Genomic DNA, 16262 nt, shown 5'->3' with positions numbered 1-16262 from the left:
ATAGTTCTACTAGCTAGAGTAATTCGTGACTAAATTCTAAATTTCCAATAAGTATTGTTATTGAGCATGAGATCATTATAACCTATTTATAAAAGGCATTGACATCTTATACTATCTACTTTAGGCCTAGATTCCATTAGCTGTTAAATGTCTGTGCATCTTGTACTGATGAGTTGTTATGTTACATAGTGGATTTCTGCAACAAAAGTAATTCTTATCATTGGTTCATCCAGAGCATCATCCTCCTACTTCATCTACTACAACTACTAAGACAACTACAAGTACTACAACTCGCCCGAGTACCACTACTACGACGACTCCACCAAGAAATTCTACATCATCTACAACAACGTCAACGACAAATAGTTCAATTTCAACAAGCACATCTACAGGAAACTCTTCCTCAACAAGTACTACTTCTACAGGAAATTCTTCCTCAACGAGCACTACTTCTACAAGAAACTCTTCCTCAACAAGCACTTCTTCTACAGGAAACTCTTCCTCAACAAGCACTACTTCTACAGGAAACTCTTCCTCAACAAGCACTACTTCTACAGGAAACTCTTCCTCAACTAGCACTACTCCTACAAGAAACTCCTCTTCAACAAGCACTACTTCTACAGGAAACTCTTCCTCAACAAGCACTACTTCTACAGGAAACTCTTCCTCAACAAGCACTACTTCTACAAGAAACTCTTCCTCATCTAGCACTACTTCTACAGGAAACTCTTCCTCAACAAGCACTACTTCTACAGGAAACTCTTCCTCAACAAGCACTACTTCTACAGGAAACTCTTCCTCAACAAGCACTACTTCTACAGGAAACTCTTCCTCAACAAGCACTACTTCTACAGGAAACTCTTCCTCAACAAGCACTACTTCTACAAGAAACTCTTCCTCAACAAGCACTACTTCTACAGGAAACTCTTCCTCAACAAGCACTACTTCTACAGGAAACTCTTCCTCATCTAGCACTACTTCTACAGGAAACTCTTCCTCAACAAGCACTACTTCTACAGGAAACTCTTCCTCAACAAGCACTACTTCTACAGGAAACTCTTCCTCAACAAGCACTACTTCTACAAGTAACTCTTCCTCAACAAGCACTACTTCTACAAGTAACTCTTCCTCAACAAGCACTACTTCTACAGGAAACTCTTCCTCAACAAGCACTACTTCTACAGGAAACTCTTCCTCAACAAGCACTACTACAGGAAACTCTTCCTCAACAAGCACTACTTCTACAAGAAACTCTTCCTCAACAAGCACTACTTCTACAGGGAACTCTTCATCAACAGTAAGTACTTCTACAACAAGCAGTACTTCCACAGGAAACTCTTCCTCAACAAGCAGTACTTCCACAGGTAGCTCTTCTTCTACAGGAAGTACTTCTACAGGAAGCTCTTCAACAACAACTAGTACTTCTACAGGAAGCTCATCATCAACAGGGAGTACTTCTACTGGAAGCTCTACATCAACAGGAAGTACTTCCACAGGAAGCTCTTCTACAACAACTAGTACTTCTACAGGAAGCTCATCATCAACAGGAAGCTCTTCAACAACATCTAGTACTTCCACAGGAAGCTCATCATCAACAGGAAGTACTTCTACTGGAAGCTCTTCATCAACAGGAAGTACTTCCACAGGAAGCTCTACATCAACAGGAAGTACTTCCACAGGAAGCTCTACATCAACAGGAAGTACTTCCACAGGAAGCTCTACATCAACAGGAAGTACTTCCACAGGAAGCTCAACATCAACAGGAAGTACCTCCACAGGCAGCTCTTCAACATCAACAGGAAGCACTTCTACTGGAAGCTCTACATCAACAGGAAGTACTTCTACTGGAAGTTCTACATCAACAGGAAGTACTTCTACAGGAAGCTCAACATCAACAGGAAGTACTTCTACTGGAAGCTCTACATCAACAGGAAGTACTTCTACTGGAAGCTCTACATCAACAGGAAGTACTTCTACTGGAAGCTCTACATCAACAGGAAGTACTTCTACAGGAAGCTCTACATCAACTGGAAGTACTTCTACTGGAAGCTCTACATCAACAGGAAGTACTTCTACTGGAAGCTCTACATCAACAGGAAGTACTTCTACAGGAAGCTCAACATCAACAGGAAGTACTTCTACTGGAAGCTCTACATCAACAGGAAGTACTTCTACTGGAAGCTCTACATCAACAGGAAGTACTTCTACTGGAAGCTCTACATCAACAGGAAGTACTTCTACTGGAAGCTCTACATCAACAGGAAGTACTTCTACTACAACCATTATAGGCTAGTACATCTACCCTCATATGTTCAAGAAATTCTCCCCACTTCACACATTTGGGAATACCATGAATGCTGTTAAAAAACTGATACTGTGATAATAGTGTTTATATATGTATGACTCTTTACAGTATCTCTCTCATTTCCACATGTTGGCAATAAAGCCTTACCAACAATATAGCTACTTAGTGTGTATACAAGAGCCTTTGGAAACAATGCATATATATATATATATATATATATATATATATATATATATATATATATATATATATATATATATATATATATATATATATATATGTATATATATATATATATATATATATATATATATATATATATATATATATATATATATATATATATATATATATATATATATATATATATATATATATATATATATATAATTTATATAATCTACGTGGAATATCTTTGTGTGACCACAGGGATACACAACAACACTGGTCTTCTCACCTTCATTGTACTGTGTATTATGTATTGTTTTTTTCTTTGAGTGAAATTAGCAAGCATGAAGCATTTGTTTGATTTAACCCATCTACTGTTACTTATTATTCCTAGTGCCATCATGCACTGGAAAAGCTTCTGCACAGTACAGTGCCCTATGTAAATAAGGTAAATGCATGGAAAATGGGGCCTATCTAAAGCCAACTTTGCTCTGGGGCAGGGATATTGGACAATTAATCAACTATCTCCTGCAGTAAGAGCTAAAACATGACATTTTTATGATAAAATAAAAATTTAAATATACCTACCAAGTAACTGCATAGGTATTAGTTTCATTTATCGGCAGCTTAAATTTGAAATTCGCGGTAGTGTTCCAATATTCTGGTGAAGGTAACTCGTACTGTCCACTTTCGGAGAAGGATAGGTACAACACTACTAAAGAGCCCAGTTCGTTTATGCCCCATGTAAATGAGAGGGGAGGAGGGAGGGCTCTGATCATGTAGTTACTTAGTAAGTAGATATAAAACTTTATTTTATCATAAAAATGCCATTTTTATATAAGTTACTTTACCAGGTGACTACAGCTGAATCCCACACTGACAGGAGGTGGGATGCATGGACATATACTACTTTAAAAAACTCATAGATGGAGATGAATTTTGAAATAGAAAGTAGTTAAGATTGATAACGTTTGTTGTAACCTACCTGGTGAGAGAGCTACAGCATGAAATTACTGCCTCTGGCGAAGCTCATCTTGATCATAGTGGCATGGCAGTGAAGCCAGGGGCGCCTCTACATTAGTGGGGCTTTGCAGCTGAGGAGTACTCCAATGGCTGCTGAAGCATACAATAAAAACAAAAGCCCTTGCCCTGGGTGCAGTACCACAACCAAGACCATAAAAACAAGTTACACATACACCATATAAAAACCATATAACCATAATCCATTCATAACAAAACACAACGAAAGATGGGTGCTCCAGGTACTCAGTACCCCCCAACTTCCCAAAACTCTACAACCTAAATTCAAGGCGAGTGGATAGAGGAATGGAAGAGATACCTCCTATCCTTCCTCCCCCAACACCATGCCAGCCACGGATAATGGGCCAAGGGTACTGCAGTTCTCATATACAGTCCCGATATCACACAGATAAAATTTTGCAAAGACTGACTTGCACCCCCAGTTGGTGGATTGCACAACTGCACAAAGAGATAAATTCTGCTTGAAGGCCAGCGAAGTCGCTACTGCCCTAATTTCTTGGGCTTTAACTTTAATGTGAGACTCGGAAATTATGTCTCTCAAGAAGAATGCCAACGCGTTCTTGGATAAAGGACAGGCCGGGTCCTTAACTGAACACCAGAGGTTAGGAGACGTGCCTCTGAGTTTCTTAGTCCTCTCCAGGTAATACTTTAACACTATTACTGGACAAAGAGCTCTCTTGGTCTGTAGGACCAAGAAAGTCCGTTAAACTCCTGATTGTGAATGACCGGGGCCAGGGATTGGTCAGCGCTTCATTCTTCACTAAGAATCCTATAGTAAAGCACCAGACTGTGTCTCCTTGTGCGAATCCTACCTTCTTGCTCAAGGCCTGCAACTCACTAGTCCTCTTAGCAGTACTTAGCCAGAGCTACTAAAAAGAGGGTCTTCCTAGTGAGATCCCTGAGGGATGTGGATTGAAGAGGCTCAAATGGGGGGCCTGAAAGCCATTTTAAAACAACTTCTAAATTCCAGGACAAAGAAACTGACCTCTCCTGTTTCGAAGTGTCCAGTGATTTGATTAGATCACCGATGTCTTTATCAGCATCTGAATACGGAGTTTAGCATCGCTCTGCAGCCCTTAATCATGGGTTTAGCTAACCCTCAGGAAGACCTTAAAAATAGCAAAAAAGCTGCTATTTGCGCTACAGAGGTAGAAGTAGATGGTACATTGTCTTCTGCACCAGTTGCAGAAGATTGCCCACTTGTTATGGTAGACGTTAGAGGAAGACTGGCGTTTACACCTTGCAAATGTTTCTGCATATGGTCTCGAAAACCTTTCGCTCTGACAAGCTTCCTGACAGTCTGAAGCCTGTCAAAGCGTGAGTGGACAGTCTTTGGTGGAACCAGTGAAAGTGCAGTTGCTTGTATTCCGACTCGTTCAGAATAAGTATAGCATTTCAAATCGTAAAGTGATCATATAGCCTAAACAGTTTGAAATTTACTAACTTAATCGTAGCCTAATTTTTATGCTATGACACCCAGGTTACTTTCAACTATATTATTCTAACTCACAATCAAAACCATATTGCATTGTGTGTATTATCTAAGACATAAATGGTACAAACTTACTGTTAGTTCAAATGGCACATTCGATATTCTTAGCCTGAACTGAGACTGAGATTGGCGTGTCTCTACTTCGTAACCCCCATCCAAAGCACACTCCAAGAAATTCTCCCTACATTTAGGGAAATCTCCCTAAATGAACTTTAAGATGAAAAGGAATACTTAAGTGGATTTGAAGGCACCGACAACTATGGCTGAATTGCCTGAGTCCTTCCTAGATACAGCTACACTGCACCAAAACTGTAACATGACTGCCTTCACGACCGTCGCCGACCAACACCAAACGTTCAGCTAACAACCGAACCAACAACAGCTGATGACCAGTACTTAAGCACTATTACACACATACCTACAATTAAATACACAAAACAGCCAAACACAATGCTTTTCACAACTACATAATATCCACTTAATGTAAATTAGAAAGAATACATAAAACTATATCACAACTTGCGGAAAAGTACAAACTCTCTTGTCTTGAGTAGATTTTGTCGCTGTGGCAGTAGTCTTGGGAAATCTACCAGAAGATCAAGGAGGTCCGGAAACCACTCCTTCTGTGGCCAAAAAGGAGCTACCAAGGTCATTGACATGTTGTCGTGCAAGAGAAATTTGTTGATTACGTCTCTCACCATGCTGAATGGTGGGAAGCTGTAGACGTCCAGATTCGACCAGTCCTGGAACATCGCATTCATTGCCCACACGAGAGGGTCCAGGGCTGGCGAACAATACAAGGGAAGTTGATGGTTCTTCGACATTGCAAACAGATCTGTCAACAGCTTTCCCCACCGATTCCACAGGTCGGTGCACTCCTGCGGATTCAGTGTCCATTCCGTGGGTAGGACCTGTTTACAATGACTCAATTCGTCCGCTATGACATTTAGCTTGCCCTGTATAAAGCAGGTGACAATCTTTGTTTGGTTTTCTTGTGCCCATATGAGAGGTTCTCTGGCTACTTGATACAGCGAAAAGGAGTGGGTCCCTCCCTGATTCCTTATGTAGGCCAGAGCAGTCGTATTGTCCAAGTGGACTATGACTGTGGAGTTTAAAGTCACTGTTGCAAAGTGTAGAAGGGCATGCATCTGAGTATAAGGTGAGGTTGGGGCTCAGAAGGAGTACTGATTTCCCTTCTGCAAATCTTCCTGTCATGAGCCACCACCGAAGATCCTCCTTGATCTCGGGAGTGATCGGGGAGACAAACGAGTCCAGAAGGGTCCTCCTTTGCCACCTGGCCTTTAAGAAGAACTGTAATACTCTTGTGTGTAGTCTCCCTAAAGGAACAAACTTTTCTATGGATGAGAGGGTCCCCAGCAAACTCTCTTGTCGGACAGAAAAGCCCAAGAAGTCTGACAATTGATCTTCATTCCCAAATACAGAATTGACTGACTCGGGACTCATTGGGATTTGTCTAAGTTTATCAACAGGCCCAACTCTTGGGCTAACAGAAGAGTCTTTCTGAGGTCCTCCGTGCAACTTAATTCCGAGGGGGAGCGTAGGAGCCAGTCGTCTAAATATAGACAAATATTGATCCCCATGAGATGTAGTCACTTTGCTAATGGGGCGAGGACATGGGTGAAAACTTGAGGGGCTGTAGAGACGCCAAAGCACGGTGCTCGAAATTGGAGGACCTTGTCCTGGAACACAAACCGCAGATACTTCCTGGCTTCCAGATGAACTGGAACATGGAAATATGCGTCCTGCATATCTACAGTTGCCATCCAATCGCCTTGACAGATGGAGGACAGGACTGAATGGGTGGTCTCCATTTTGAATTTTGTAGTTTGAACATAGAAATTCAGGGCACTGACATCCAGGACAGGTCTCCAACCTCCCGATGACTTTGGGATGACAAACAGGCAGTTGTAAAACCCTGGCGTGCTGACATCTTTGATTATCTCTATGGCACTCTTGGTGAGCAGGGACAAGACTTCCTGTGACAGGGCCAAATAACTCTCTGAGCCTAAATAGTAGGCTGCCAAGTTGATGGGAGAGGACACTAAAGGCAGTTTCTCCCTGAACGGGATGGAGTAACCCTCTCAAATCACTTTCAAAACCCAAGGTATAACATTTCTGTCCTCCCATTTGCTCCAAAAATCACAATTTTTAAAAGTAAATAGTATTTTTCCTAACTATACAAACCTGAGGTCCTTTACATAGGAATTACTTACAGAGAAGCTGGACATGGCCGTTAAACTCTTGAACAAGGTGGTTAGGCATTAACTACCGCCAGGTAGGCGGGAATACCTGCCTGCCCGGATGTAAACATTCCAGTTTGTCTTTCGGTCCAGGTTCAGATTGAGGGGTGGCATGAGGTGGGCTAATACATAAGGTAAAGGACCTCAGGTTTGTATAGTTAGGAAAAATACAATTTACTTTTAAAAATTGTGATTTGTTCCGACACGATATACAAACCGTCGGTAGTTTACATTAGGAAGACTCACTGGCTGGAGGGAGGAATCTCAGCGAGTTTCTTGAATTGACTGGAGTTCTGCACACCTGGGCTACTCCTCCTGGTCGAAAGAGCAAGGAGGAGTACCATGCCTCTGACATATTGATCGGAGTGTAGGAACTGCAAGATCAAATGTCAGATAATGGACCTTTTCGCATGAGTGAGGAAATGTAACTCATACAAAATAGGCTGGGAAGAATCTAGAGTCAGAGGCAGTAAGGAAAACCTGAGATAGGGTTTCCCTTATTGCCAGTCTCTCCTTCCTCCCCTTGCTAGAGGAAGGAGCAGAATTGCTTCTACGATTCTACAAGCAAAATAGAACGGGTGCTCGATGTGTAGTCTTACCACATCAGACGCCAGATCCAACAAGTATTGGCTCGAGTCCTATTCTCATCCCGAAGGAGAAGAAGTAGGAGGACGGGGAAGGAGGAGGAAGAGAGGCCAGTCACTCTCGGAATCCTTCTCACTTATAGAATCAACAACTTAGGTGAGATGCTACTATCCTCTTGAAGGAGCCAGGTAAGAAAACACAACTTGTTGAGCAGCCACCACAGGGCCAAGGAAAAACAGACAAATACATAGGAAAAAACGTAGTTATCGATTTTTCCCAAAAAGACAGCATCCCTCACAGTAGCTGCCCCTAGGTCTGGTACAGAGAAGCGAGATAAACTACTAATTTTGTTGTGCAGGGAGGCAACAGAAAGACAGTAGGGATCTCTCAGTCGAGCAGTCTCTTCATGAATCTTCATGAAGAAAAGAGTGAACAGCACGTTCCGTCCCGATCACTCAAACCCAAGGCCAAGCTCGCCTACCAATACATCCCCACTGGGAAGGTTACAGAACACTCGAGTACCTGTAAATGTTAACAGATGAAACAGGAGGAAAAAACAATTCCCTCTTGTTTGTTGACGAATGCCACTACTGTGGTTTTGTTGTTCAACAAAACCACTGAGTGTCACAAAACTCATCCTGAATTCTCGTAAGGCCAAAAGGCTGCCTTGAGTCCTGGATGTTAATAAGGAGGTACTAATAGTCTCGGTCACACAACTTCAAGACAAAGCCTTACAGGTGTGCGCCTAATCCTCAATCGGTGAATCCGGAAGTAGACACATGATGTGAGGGGAATATGCAAGCATATTCGAAGGCTCCATCAATCAAGCATTAGTCTAACTGTTTCCTCATACTTTGAAGAGGAAAGAGGGGCGGAGAAATGGAAGCAGACTTCCATTCTCCACCATGGGGAAGTTTCTGCAAGATGGCAGGATACCAAGGCGACTAGCTCTAGCCGGGCTGGCATTTCCCGAATCGGGAGCGCATGAGAGGAAGCGGGATGGAAGTTTGCTGAAAAGAATTGCCGAGACCCAAGGGAAATAGAAACTTCTCCTGAAGGAATCTATTCCCAGGTCTCGGCAATGTCTCTGCCAGCTCCAGGGACTCGATAAGTATAATTTTATCCGGGCATCTGCAGGAGGAAAACTTCTTCCCAGTCAATACTTCTTCTCTCTTCTCTTCTCCCTTATGGAAATGAGGGTGGAAAGAGACACAGCTATAAGCACTTTCCTAGAAGGGAAGAAGAGGGCTATGTGTTCAGTAATCTTCTTCCAAAGCCTGGGACTTCTTAGTTGAGGGGGGCTGGCTTGAACTCAAGGTCTAGTCAAGATGACTAAGACCTCAAGGTCTTGGCCACTGTCCAAAGGACAAAGCAGTGCCCTGGTACGAACCTTGATTACCGAGGTATTTGGCAAATCTCTGAAAGAGAAAGGCAGAATCAAGTAAAGGTTTGCTCCTAAGGGTCCAGCCAACTTAGGACTTACGAAACCGGAGATCCGAATTGGGCCAAAGTCCTTCTTCTTAGCACCAGAATTGCCCACAAAACTGCAGTCAGCAAGACCCTCCGAGGTAAGAAGAATTCGTACTCTGTCGAGGCAGGGGAGAAGCTTGGTGTCTCGACCTGTATGAACTTCTCCGAAGAAAAGAATTCATCTGGTCGAGAATGCTCTCGCAAGCAAGGACCGTGGCGGCCCCCAACACTCTCAGCCCTCAGGAACTAGCCTACAAGGATTGCGAGCGATGAAGATTATTCATTGAGGGAGCCGCAGTCCTGTCCCTGGGATCCTCGCGCTGACAAATCGGCGTGAAGTTCTCCGAAAAACGAGGGCGATCGCAACTTGAAGAGGAAGACCCTCAGTGCTTCTGAAGCGTGAAACTCCTGTACCTCTTTCCTTGGAGGGAGACCTTGACAGATCCCAAGAAACCCTCCTCGGCTACCAGGTTGTACTACAAGACAATTGGGGGACCGACACCCAAAGCATGCCAGGCAGCTGAACTCCGAAGACAAATTTGTCGGAGCTCTCTCTGTCCGTCTTGCGCCTCTCGGAACAACTGAGAAGAAAAGAGAACAGGTGAGGAGAAAGAGTACCCCTACCTGTCCTGCTGGTAAGACCAGCAGGAGAAGCGGACCGTGAGCTATAATCAACCGAAGGAGATTACTGCCACACGGGGAAAGAAGAACACTTGTGATGTGGCAGAGCGCTTTCCTGGGAAGAGCAGAAAGTTCACTCGAACACAGCCGAGAACCCAATTCGGAAAAACCAAGTGGGGCCGAGCCGAGCTGCACTGAACCGAGCCAATCACACCAACGCGATCCAGCCGAGTCAAGCTGAGCCAGTCTCACAAGCACGACCAGGGGCTGGGCGGGGCGAGCAAGCCGAACCGAGCCGATCACACAAACACAATTGGAACTGGACAGGACGGAACTCGTCTGTCGTAAACTAGTGCTGGTTTCCCAAACTCTAAACTCCTTCTAGGCTGATGCCCCTCGAGAAGAAGGTTCAAATTGGAATTCTGTGTCTGCTATCCTGCGTGCTTGATCCCTAAAGTTCAAGACACGAGGATGAAACCCAGCCAAGCAACCGAAGCAGCTGGAGGGCAGTATCGAGACACCTGGCATCTCAGCACCGAGACACCTGGCGTCTCAGCACTGAGACACCTGGGTTTCTTGGCACTTTCTCTCATTCTGTGCCTCTCATCAGGAGAGTGCTAGTGATTCATAGAACCCTTGGAAACTGCAGGGTTGCGGTGATGGCCGGTATTAGGGCGGGCCGTCCCGAGGATCCTCGCGCCAGTCGTCGTGAAAGTTCTCAGAACACAAAGCGATCGTAACTTGAAGGAAGACCCTGGCTGTTCCGGCAGCGTGAAACTCCTGTACCTCTCCTTGGAGGGAGACAGCGAGCAGATCATGAAACCCTCCTTGGCTACCTGGTTATGTCACGAGAGAATCGGGGACCAATACCCCAAAGCAGCCAGGCAGCCGAACTCCAAAGAAAATTTTATCGGGCTCTCTCTGTCCGTCGCGCCCTCTCCCGAAACAACCGGAGGAGAAGAGAACAGGTGAGAGAGAAAAGTATCTACCTGTCCTGCCAGTAAGATAAGCAGAGAGGCGGACGTGGCGATAATCAACCGAAGGAGATTACTGCCACCGCGGGGAAGAAAACACTGTGCCATAGCAAAGCGCTTTCCTGGGAAGAGCAAAAAGTTCACTAGGAGCCTGCTTGAGAACCCAGTGGAAAAAAAAAAACCAGTAGGACAGGCAAGCAAATCCTGCGAACCAGTCCAGCTGGTTGGTAAGCAGCGGACTGGGAGGCAGGCGGAGGGTGAGCGAGTCGAGCTGAGCCAAAGCCAGTCTGGCAAGCGAGTCGAGCAGGCCAGTCGTAAGTGCGACCCGGGGCGAGCTAGACCAGTGTCACCGAACACAATCGTAACTGGAGCAGGCGGACTCGTCTGCTGTGAACAGTGCTAGTTTCCCGGGCTCTAAATCAGCCGGGGCGGGGCCCCTCGGAAGAGAAGGTAAAGAGATTCTGTGTCTGCTATCTTGCATGCTCAAACCCTAAAGTTTGAGACACAAGAAGATGAAGCGGCGAGCAACGAAGCAAGCTGGCGGGCAATGCTCCAGAGGACACCTAGCGTCGGCTTTGAACACCAGACGTCTCGGCACCCAGACACCTGGGTGTCCGGCAACCAGACACCTAGGTGTCTCCGCACTCTCTCGTCCTGTGCCTCGTGAGGCGCTTGTGATTCATAAATTCGGAGCTGCCCACGAGACTTCCAGGCATGGACGGCTGCTTTGTTTCTTGTAGTCAGAAAGGAGCCAAACTGGAGCCAGTCTTGAATGCAGACTTCCAAGACCCTAGCGCGAGGCGTGGCCTCGAGCGTGCTCGTATTTGAGCATGATCCCACAGGAGGTCTGGTCGGTTCCGCCGAGGGCAGGAAGAACCAGAGAAACTTGTCTCGGAGAGTCAGTCCCTTAGAAGTCCCGCAGGACTCCCAAAGTGAATCTCTTCCCTGCTTCTTCTGATGTTCGAACCGACAGGATCAAGACACCAGGCTGGGAACCCAACCGAGCACTGGCAAACACTCGGGGAGCGCTTGCGGTGCTGGCAGGAAGAGGAGCCGAGACACCTGGGTGCCTCGGCCCTTTCTCTCGCACTGCTCCTGAACTGGGCTGAGGAAGATCTCTCCAGACTAGATCAGGATACTCGATATTCCATAGAATCTCGAGCACTCAGTGCAGCGCTTCCTTGAGCAGCGCGTGAAGCAGCCCCATCTTAGAGGCGGAACCTCTAAGGCTAGAACGGGTCGCAAACTGAGGTCTGCGCACCTGCGGCATTCGAAACACAAAACTTGGGAGCTATGCTGTCCGGTTTCCCTAACCGAGGTCGGGAAGAGCCAGCGAAAGACCCACTGCCTCTTTAGAAGGAGGCAGTCCTTGGCGTCAGGGCATCAGGGAAGAAGCAACATTCCTCTCCTTCGGCCGGCGGAGGTCTGTCCGATTCGGGACACCCTTGGACCTTGGGAGAGGGAAGGGAAGGCGCAGCAGAAGGCAATCGAAGATAAGATGACAAAGGCAGTATTTCGCTTCCACAGGGCGACTGCCCCTTCACCTCCTCCAGCTTCTTCTACAGGATGGTGGACATGAAACATAGTAACCTACAGGGTAGTCCGGCAGGGTTCCTAGCGGACGCCCAGCCAGGACACCACCACCAGGGAGAAGCAGCAGGCATGATAGGACAGCCGTGCAGGGAGCTCGGCAGCAGTTCGGGCAGGAGCTACTGCAATGGCCAGGAACATCACACCTCAACAGGGCGACTTCCTACATCTTCACGCTGACATATTCTGCAGGATGGCGGACAGCCGTAACCTCTGGGGCGCTGGCAGGAGCATGGAGCGGCCCGAAGCGCGCGGCTCGCCAAGCGGCAGGGAATGATCAGGACAGCGATGCAGGAGCTACAGCACGGGTTCGGAAGGCAGGGAGCTGTGCAATGCCAGGGAATGTCGCTTCCACAAAGCGACTTCCTTCCCTTTCCGCCATCTTCTACAGGATGGCAGACATCGTAACCTCAGGGCAGCTGGCAGGAACACAATGGGGCGACCCGCGAGCACGATCATAGGAGAAAGGCGGGCATGATCAGGACATCCCGATGCAGGAGCTACGTTGAGCGGTTCGGAAGGCAGGAGAGCTGCTGCAGCGGACAGTGTCATTTTGAAAGTCACCAGCAGCGACAGGGCGATCAGGCGGCGGGAGTCAGGAAGAGCAGCCCAGAGACTGTGTCCGAGTTGACAAGAGCATAACACAGGGAACAGCAGGAGCAGATGGACCACAGATACGCGGGGAGGCATTGCAACAGCATACATGAAACCAGCAATGACAGCGGTCAATCTATCCCGGTGGGAGCAGAGTCAGAAGGCGATCGGCGTGGAAATATGTCATCTAATCAGGTGTTGTGGTCGATCCCGAAGCAACACTGAATGAATGTCGGAACTGCTTCATGCGAGATATTCTTTGATATATCCAGCCAACTACTGCTGTGTCTGCGATGCTCACTGTCAACCTGAAAGAAAAGCAAGATGATTAGTAGAGGAGGCTCCTCCACAACAAGGGAACTGCCCTACAGCGGGAGAGGTACTCTAGAGCGGGTAAGCCTGATGCGCTCCCGCCCTGGTCTTCGCCGAAGAAGCGGCGAAAGGAAGCGAAGGAGAGATCTACCTAATGTAAAGGACCGAGGGTTTGTATATCGTGTCGGAACAATAATTCATTTTCTGTGTCTTTCTTACACCGTCAAGTACTCTGTACTTGAGATGTGAGAGGTTTGGAAACTTGACAACGAATGATTTCCGGTTGAAATCTTGAATGGGACGACTGAAAACAGCAAGACAACAGCCGAAAAAAGGGATTTTGACAAAGGAAAAATCTATTTCTGAGGGAGGCCCCGTGTCACCCGGTGAAATTCCATTCTTGCAATTTCTAGGTATAAATATTGCTAAATATACCAGAGAAAAAAGCTTTCAGGAATGCTGGAGTTACTACCCCCAGATCGAGCATCTTCAATGAAGACGTCGGTATAACCAAGGGTGAGTGAAGGAATCACAACCACAGAGCCACACTCGATAGACATCCCCATGTCAAGATCCCCAGGAAGAGCGAGGGGCCGTGCCGTATCCACGCTCTCACCAGCCGCCATCTTGGCGACTCAGCGCCATCTGAACTCATTCCAGACTAGCACCACCCCCAGGCTTGGCATAAGCCAGTAGGGGGGGGCGAACCTGCTCCTGAAAATACTCCAGGGGGGGTCACCAGGTGACACGGGGCCTCCCTCAGAAATAGATTTTTCCTTTGTCAAAATGATATTTTTATGATAAAATAAAGTTTTGTACATACTTACCCGGCAGATATGCCAAGCATGGTCTCCGACGTTCCGACAAATTTCAAAACTCGCGGCACACGCACAGGTAGGTCAGGTGATCTACCATACCCGCCGCTGGGTGGCGGGAATAGGAACCATTCCCGTTTTCTAATCAGATTTTCTCTTCCACCTGTCTCCTGAGGGGAGGCTGGGCGGGCCATTAATCGTATATATCTGCCGGGTAAGTATGTACAAAACTTTATTTTATCATAAAAAATATCATTTATACATACAACTTACCCGTCAGATATATACTTAGCTGAATGGCACATGGAGAGGGCAGAGACAGCAAATAACTAAAAAACGGGAAACAACATATGTTGTAGGATAAACAAAAAACCATGGTTCTTACCTGATTGGGCAGAAGACTTCATGGATACTGTCTATGAGTCTGCTTGCCTCAGGAGCTTCAGCGAGGATGTGACCTGTGACTGACAGCCCTTCTGGATCATTGTGGGATGACCCACGCAGCATGGCCAGGCCTATAGCGGACTCGTGTGTCAAGGGGCTGACCCACTTACATGACAGAGCCTACACCTGAATCCTTATCAATGGGGGCTCCTCTTATATGAAAGAGCTGGGTGTCCATAAAAATACAAGAACATGACAGCAATCACGACCACCTGACCAATCTAACCTTGTTAGTGATAAGAATTGAAAGGGGAAGCATAACTCCACCAGCCTCTTTCAGCCAGCCATAAAAACACACATCACCAAGCCTTAAAAACAACCAGATTAACTAAACTAAATAGGATTGATTCAGCTCCTGTCCCAGCACCGAATCCGCGAATCGTATGCTCCTAGAGAGAAGCGCCTCATACGTTACTCTAATATCTCGTAAGTAATGAGATCACGAGCGTTTGAATTACACCTCAATAAGTTGCCTCTATAATGAACTGGAGAGACAACAGTCTTGTGAAAGAAACCAGGATAATAATGGCTCTCACTGATACTTTCACTCTAGGAGCTTAAAGTGCTCATCCTCACGAGATATCTTGGCTTCCCTGATAGCGTCCTTAATAAAAGGAAAGCGCATTCTTTGAGATCGCTAAGTGAAGGATCCTGACAGAGCACCAAGACTTTCGACCGATCCTCAGTAATTTCTTCTTTCTATAAATTTAAGGCTCCTGACAGGGCATAGGAGTCCTCTCCAACTCATGTCCACGTCACTGAAAAGACCTTTTAATTCAAAGGTTCTTGGCCACGGTTTAGAAGGATTTTCATTCTTAAGCTAGGAAGAATGGTTTAAGGAGCATATGGCAGACAGCATGAACCAACACCGTCTAAGGCTTGTATTTCACTTATTCTCTTAGCTGAGCGGGCAAGAGGAAAAGTGACTTCCTAGTGAATCCCTGAAGGAAGCTTGATGAGAGGTTCGAATTTCTTAGACATTAAGAATTTCAGGACTATGTCTAGATTCCAACTGGGAGGTTTCGAAGTCATGAATTCGGCGTTTCAAAAGACCTTATAAGATCATGAGGTCTTTGTTTTCCAGAATATTCAGATCTCTGTGTCTGAAAAACTGTGTCTGCCTCTGCTATATCCTTTAATTGTGGATACAGCGAGTTGTGTTCCTCGGAAGATCAAGGAAATCAGCAATGTTGTCACAGAGAGTACTGGAAGAGGATATCTTATTGGTCTGCACCATCTTCTAGACCTCCCACTTGACTGGTAGATGCGAAGGGTTGAGGATCTCCTGGCTCTTGCAATAGCCTTCGCAGCTTTGTGCGAAAACCCTTTCGCTCTGACCAGACCTTCGATAGTCTGAAGGCAGTTAGACTGAGAGCGGGGAGATTCTTGTGGAATCTGTTGAAGTGGAGGGCTTGTTTGAGAAGATCGTTCCTGTGTGCAGGCGATCTGGAGAATCTACTATCCATTCCAGTACCTCTGAACCAATCTTGAGCTGGCCAAAACGGAGCTACCAGGGTCAGTCTCGCGCCTTCCGACGACGCAAACTTCCTTACCACTTCTCCCAGGATCTTGAATGGGGGAAAAGCATAC

The 16262-nt window shown here is 46.2% G+C and overlaps 1 protein-coding gene across 1 annotated transcript in view; it reads left to right on the top strand.

Moving 5' to 3' along the window:
* LOC136845290 (uncharacterized) overlaps window positions 1–2531 on the top strand; it is a 16934-nt gene extending 14403 nt beyond the window's left edge. The window contains exon 9 of the mRNA XM_067115468.1: window positions 234–2531. Within this exon, the coding sequence (XP_066971569.1) occupies window positions 234–2293 (2060 nt within the window). The 3' untranslated portion in view covers window positions 2294–2531. The remainder of the gene's footprint in view (window positions 1–233) is intronic.
* The last annotated feature ends 13731 nt before the right edge of the window (window positions 2532–16262 follow it).

This window comes from Macrobrachium rosenbergii, chromosome 13 (genome assembly GCF_040412425.1).
Source record: "Macrobrachium rosenbergii isolate ZJJX-2024 chromosome 13, ASM4041242v1, whole genome shotgun sequence".
Taxonomy (NCBI): domain Eukaryota; kingdom Metazoa; phylum Arthropoda; class Malacostraca; order Decapoda; family Palaemonidae; genus Macrobrachium; species Macrobrachium rosenbergii.
The sequence above is the reverse complement of the archived record's forward strand: the minus strand, read 5'-3'. Positions and strand labels throughout refer to the sequence as shown.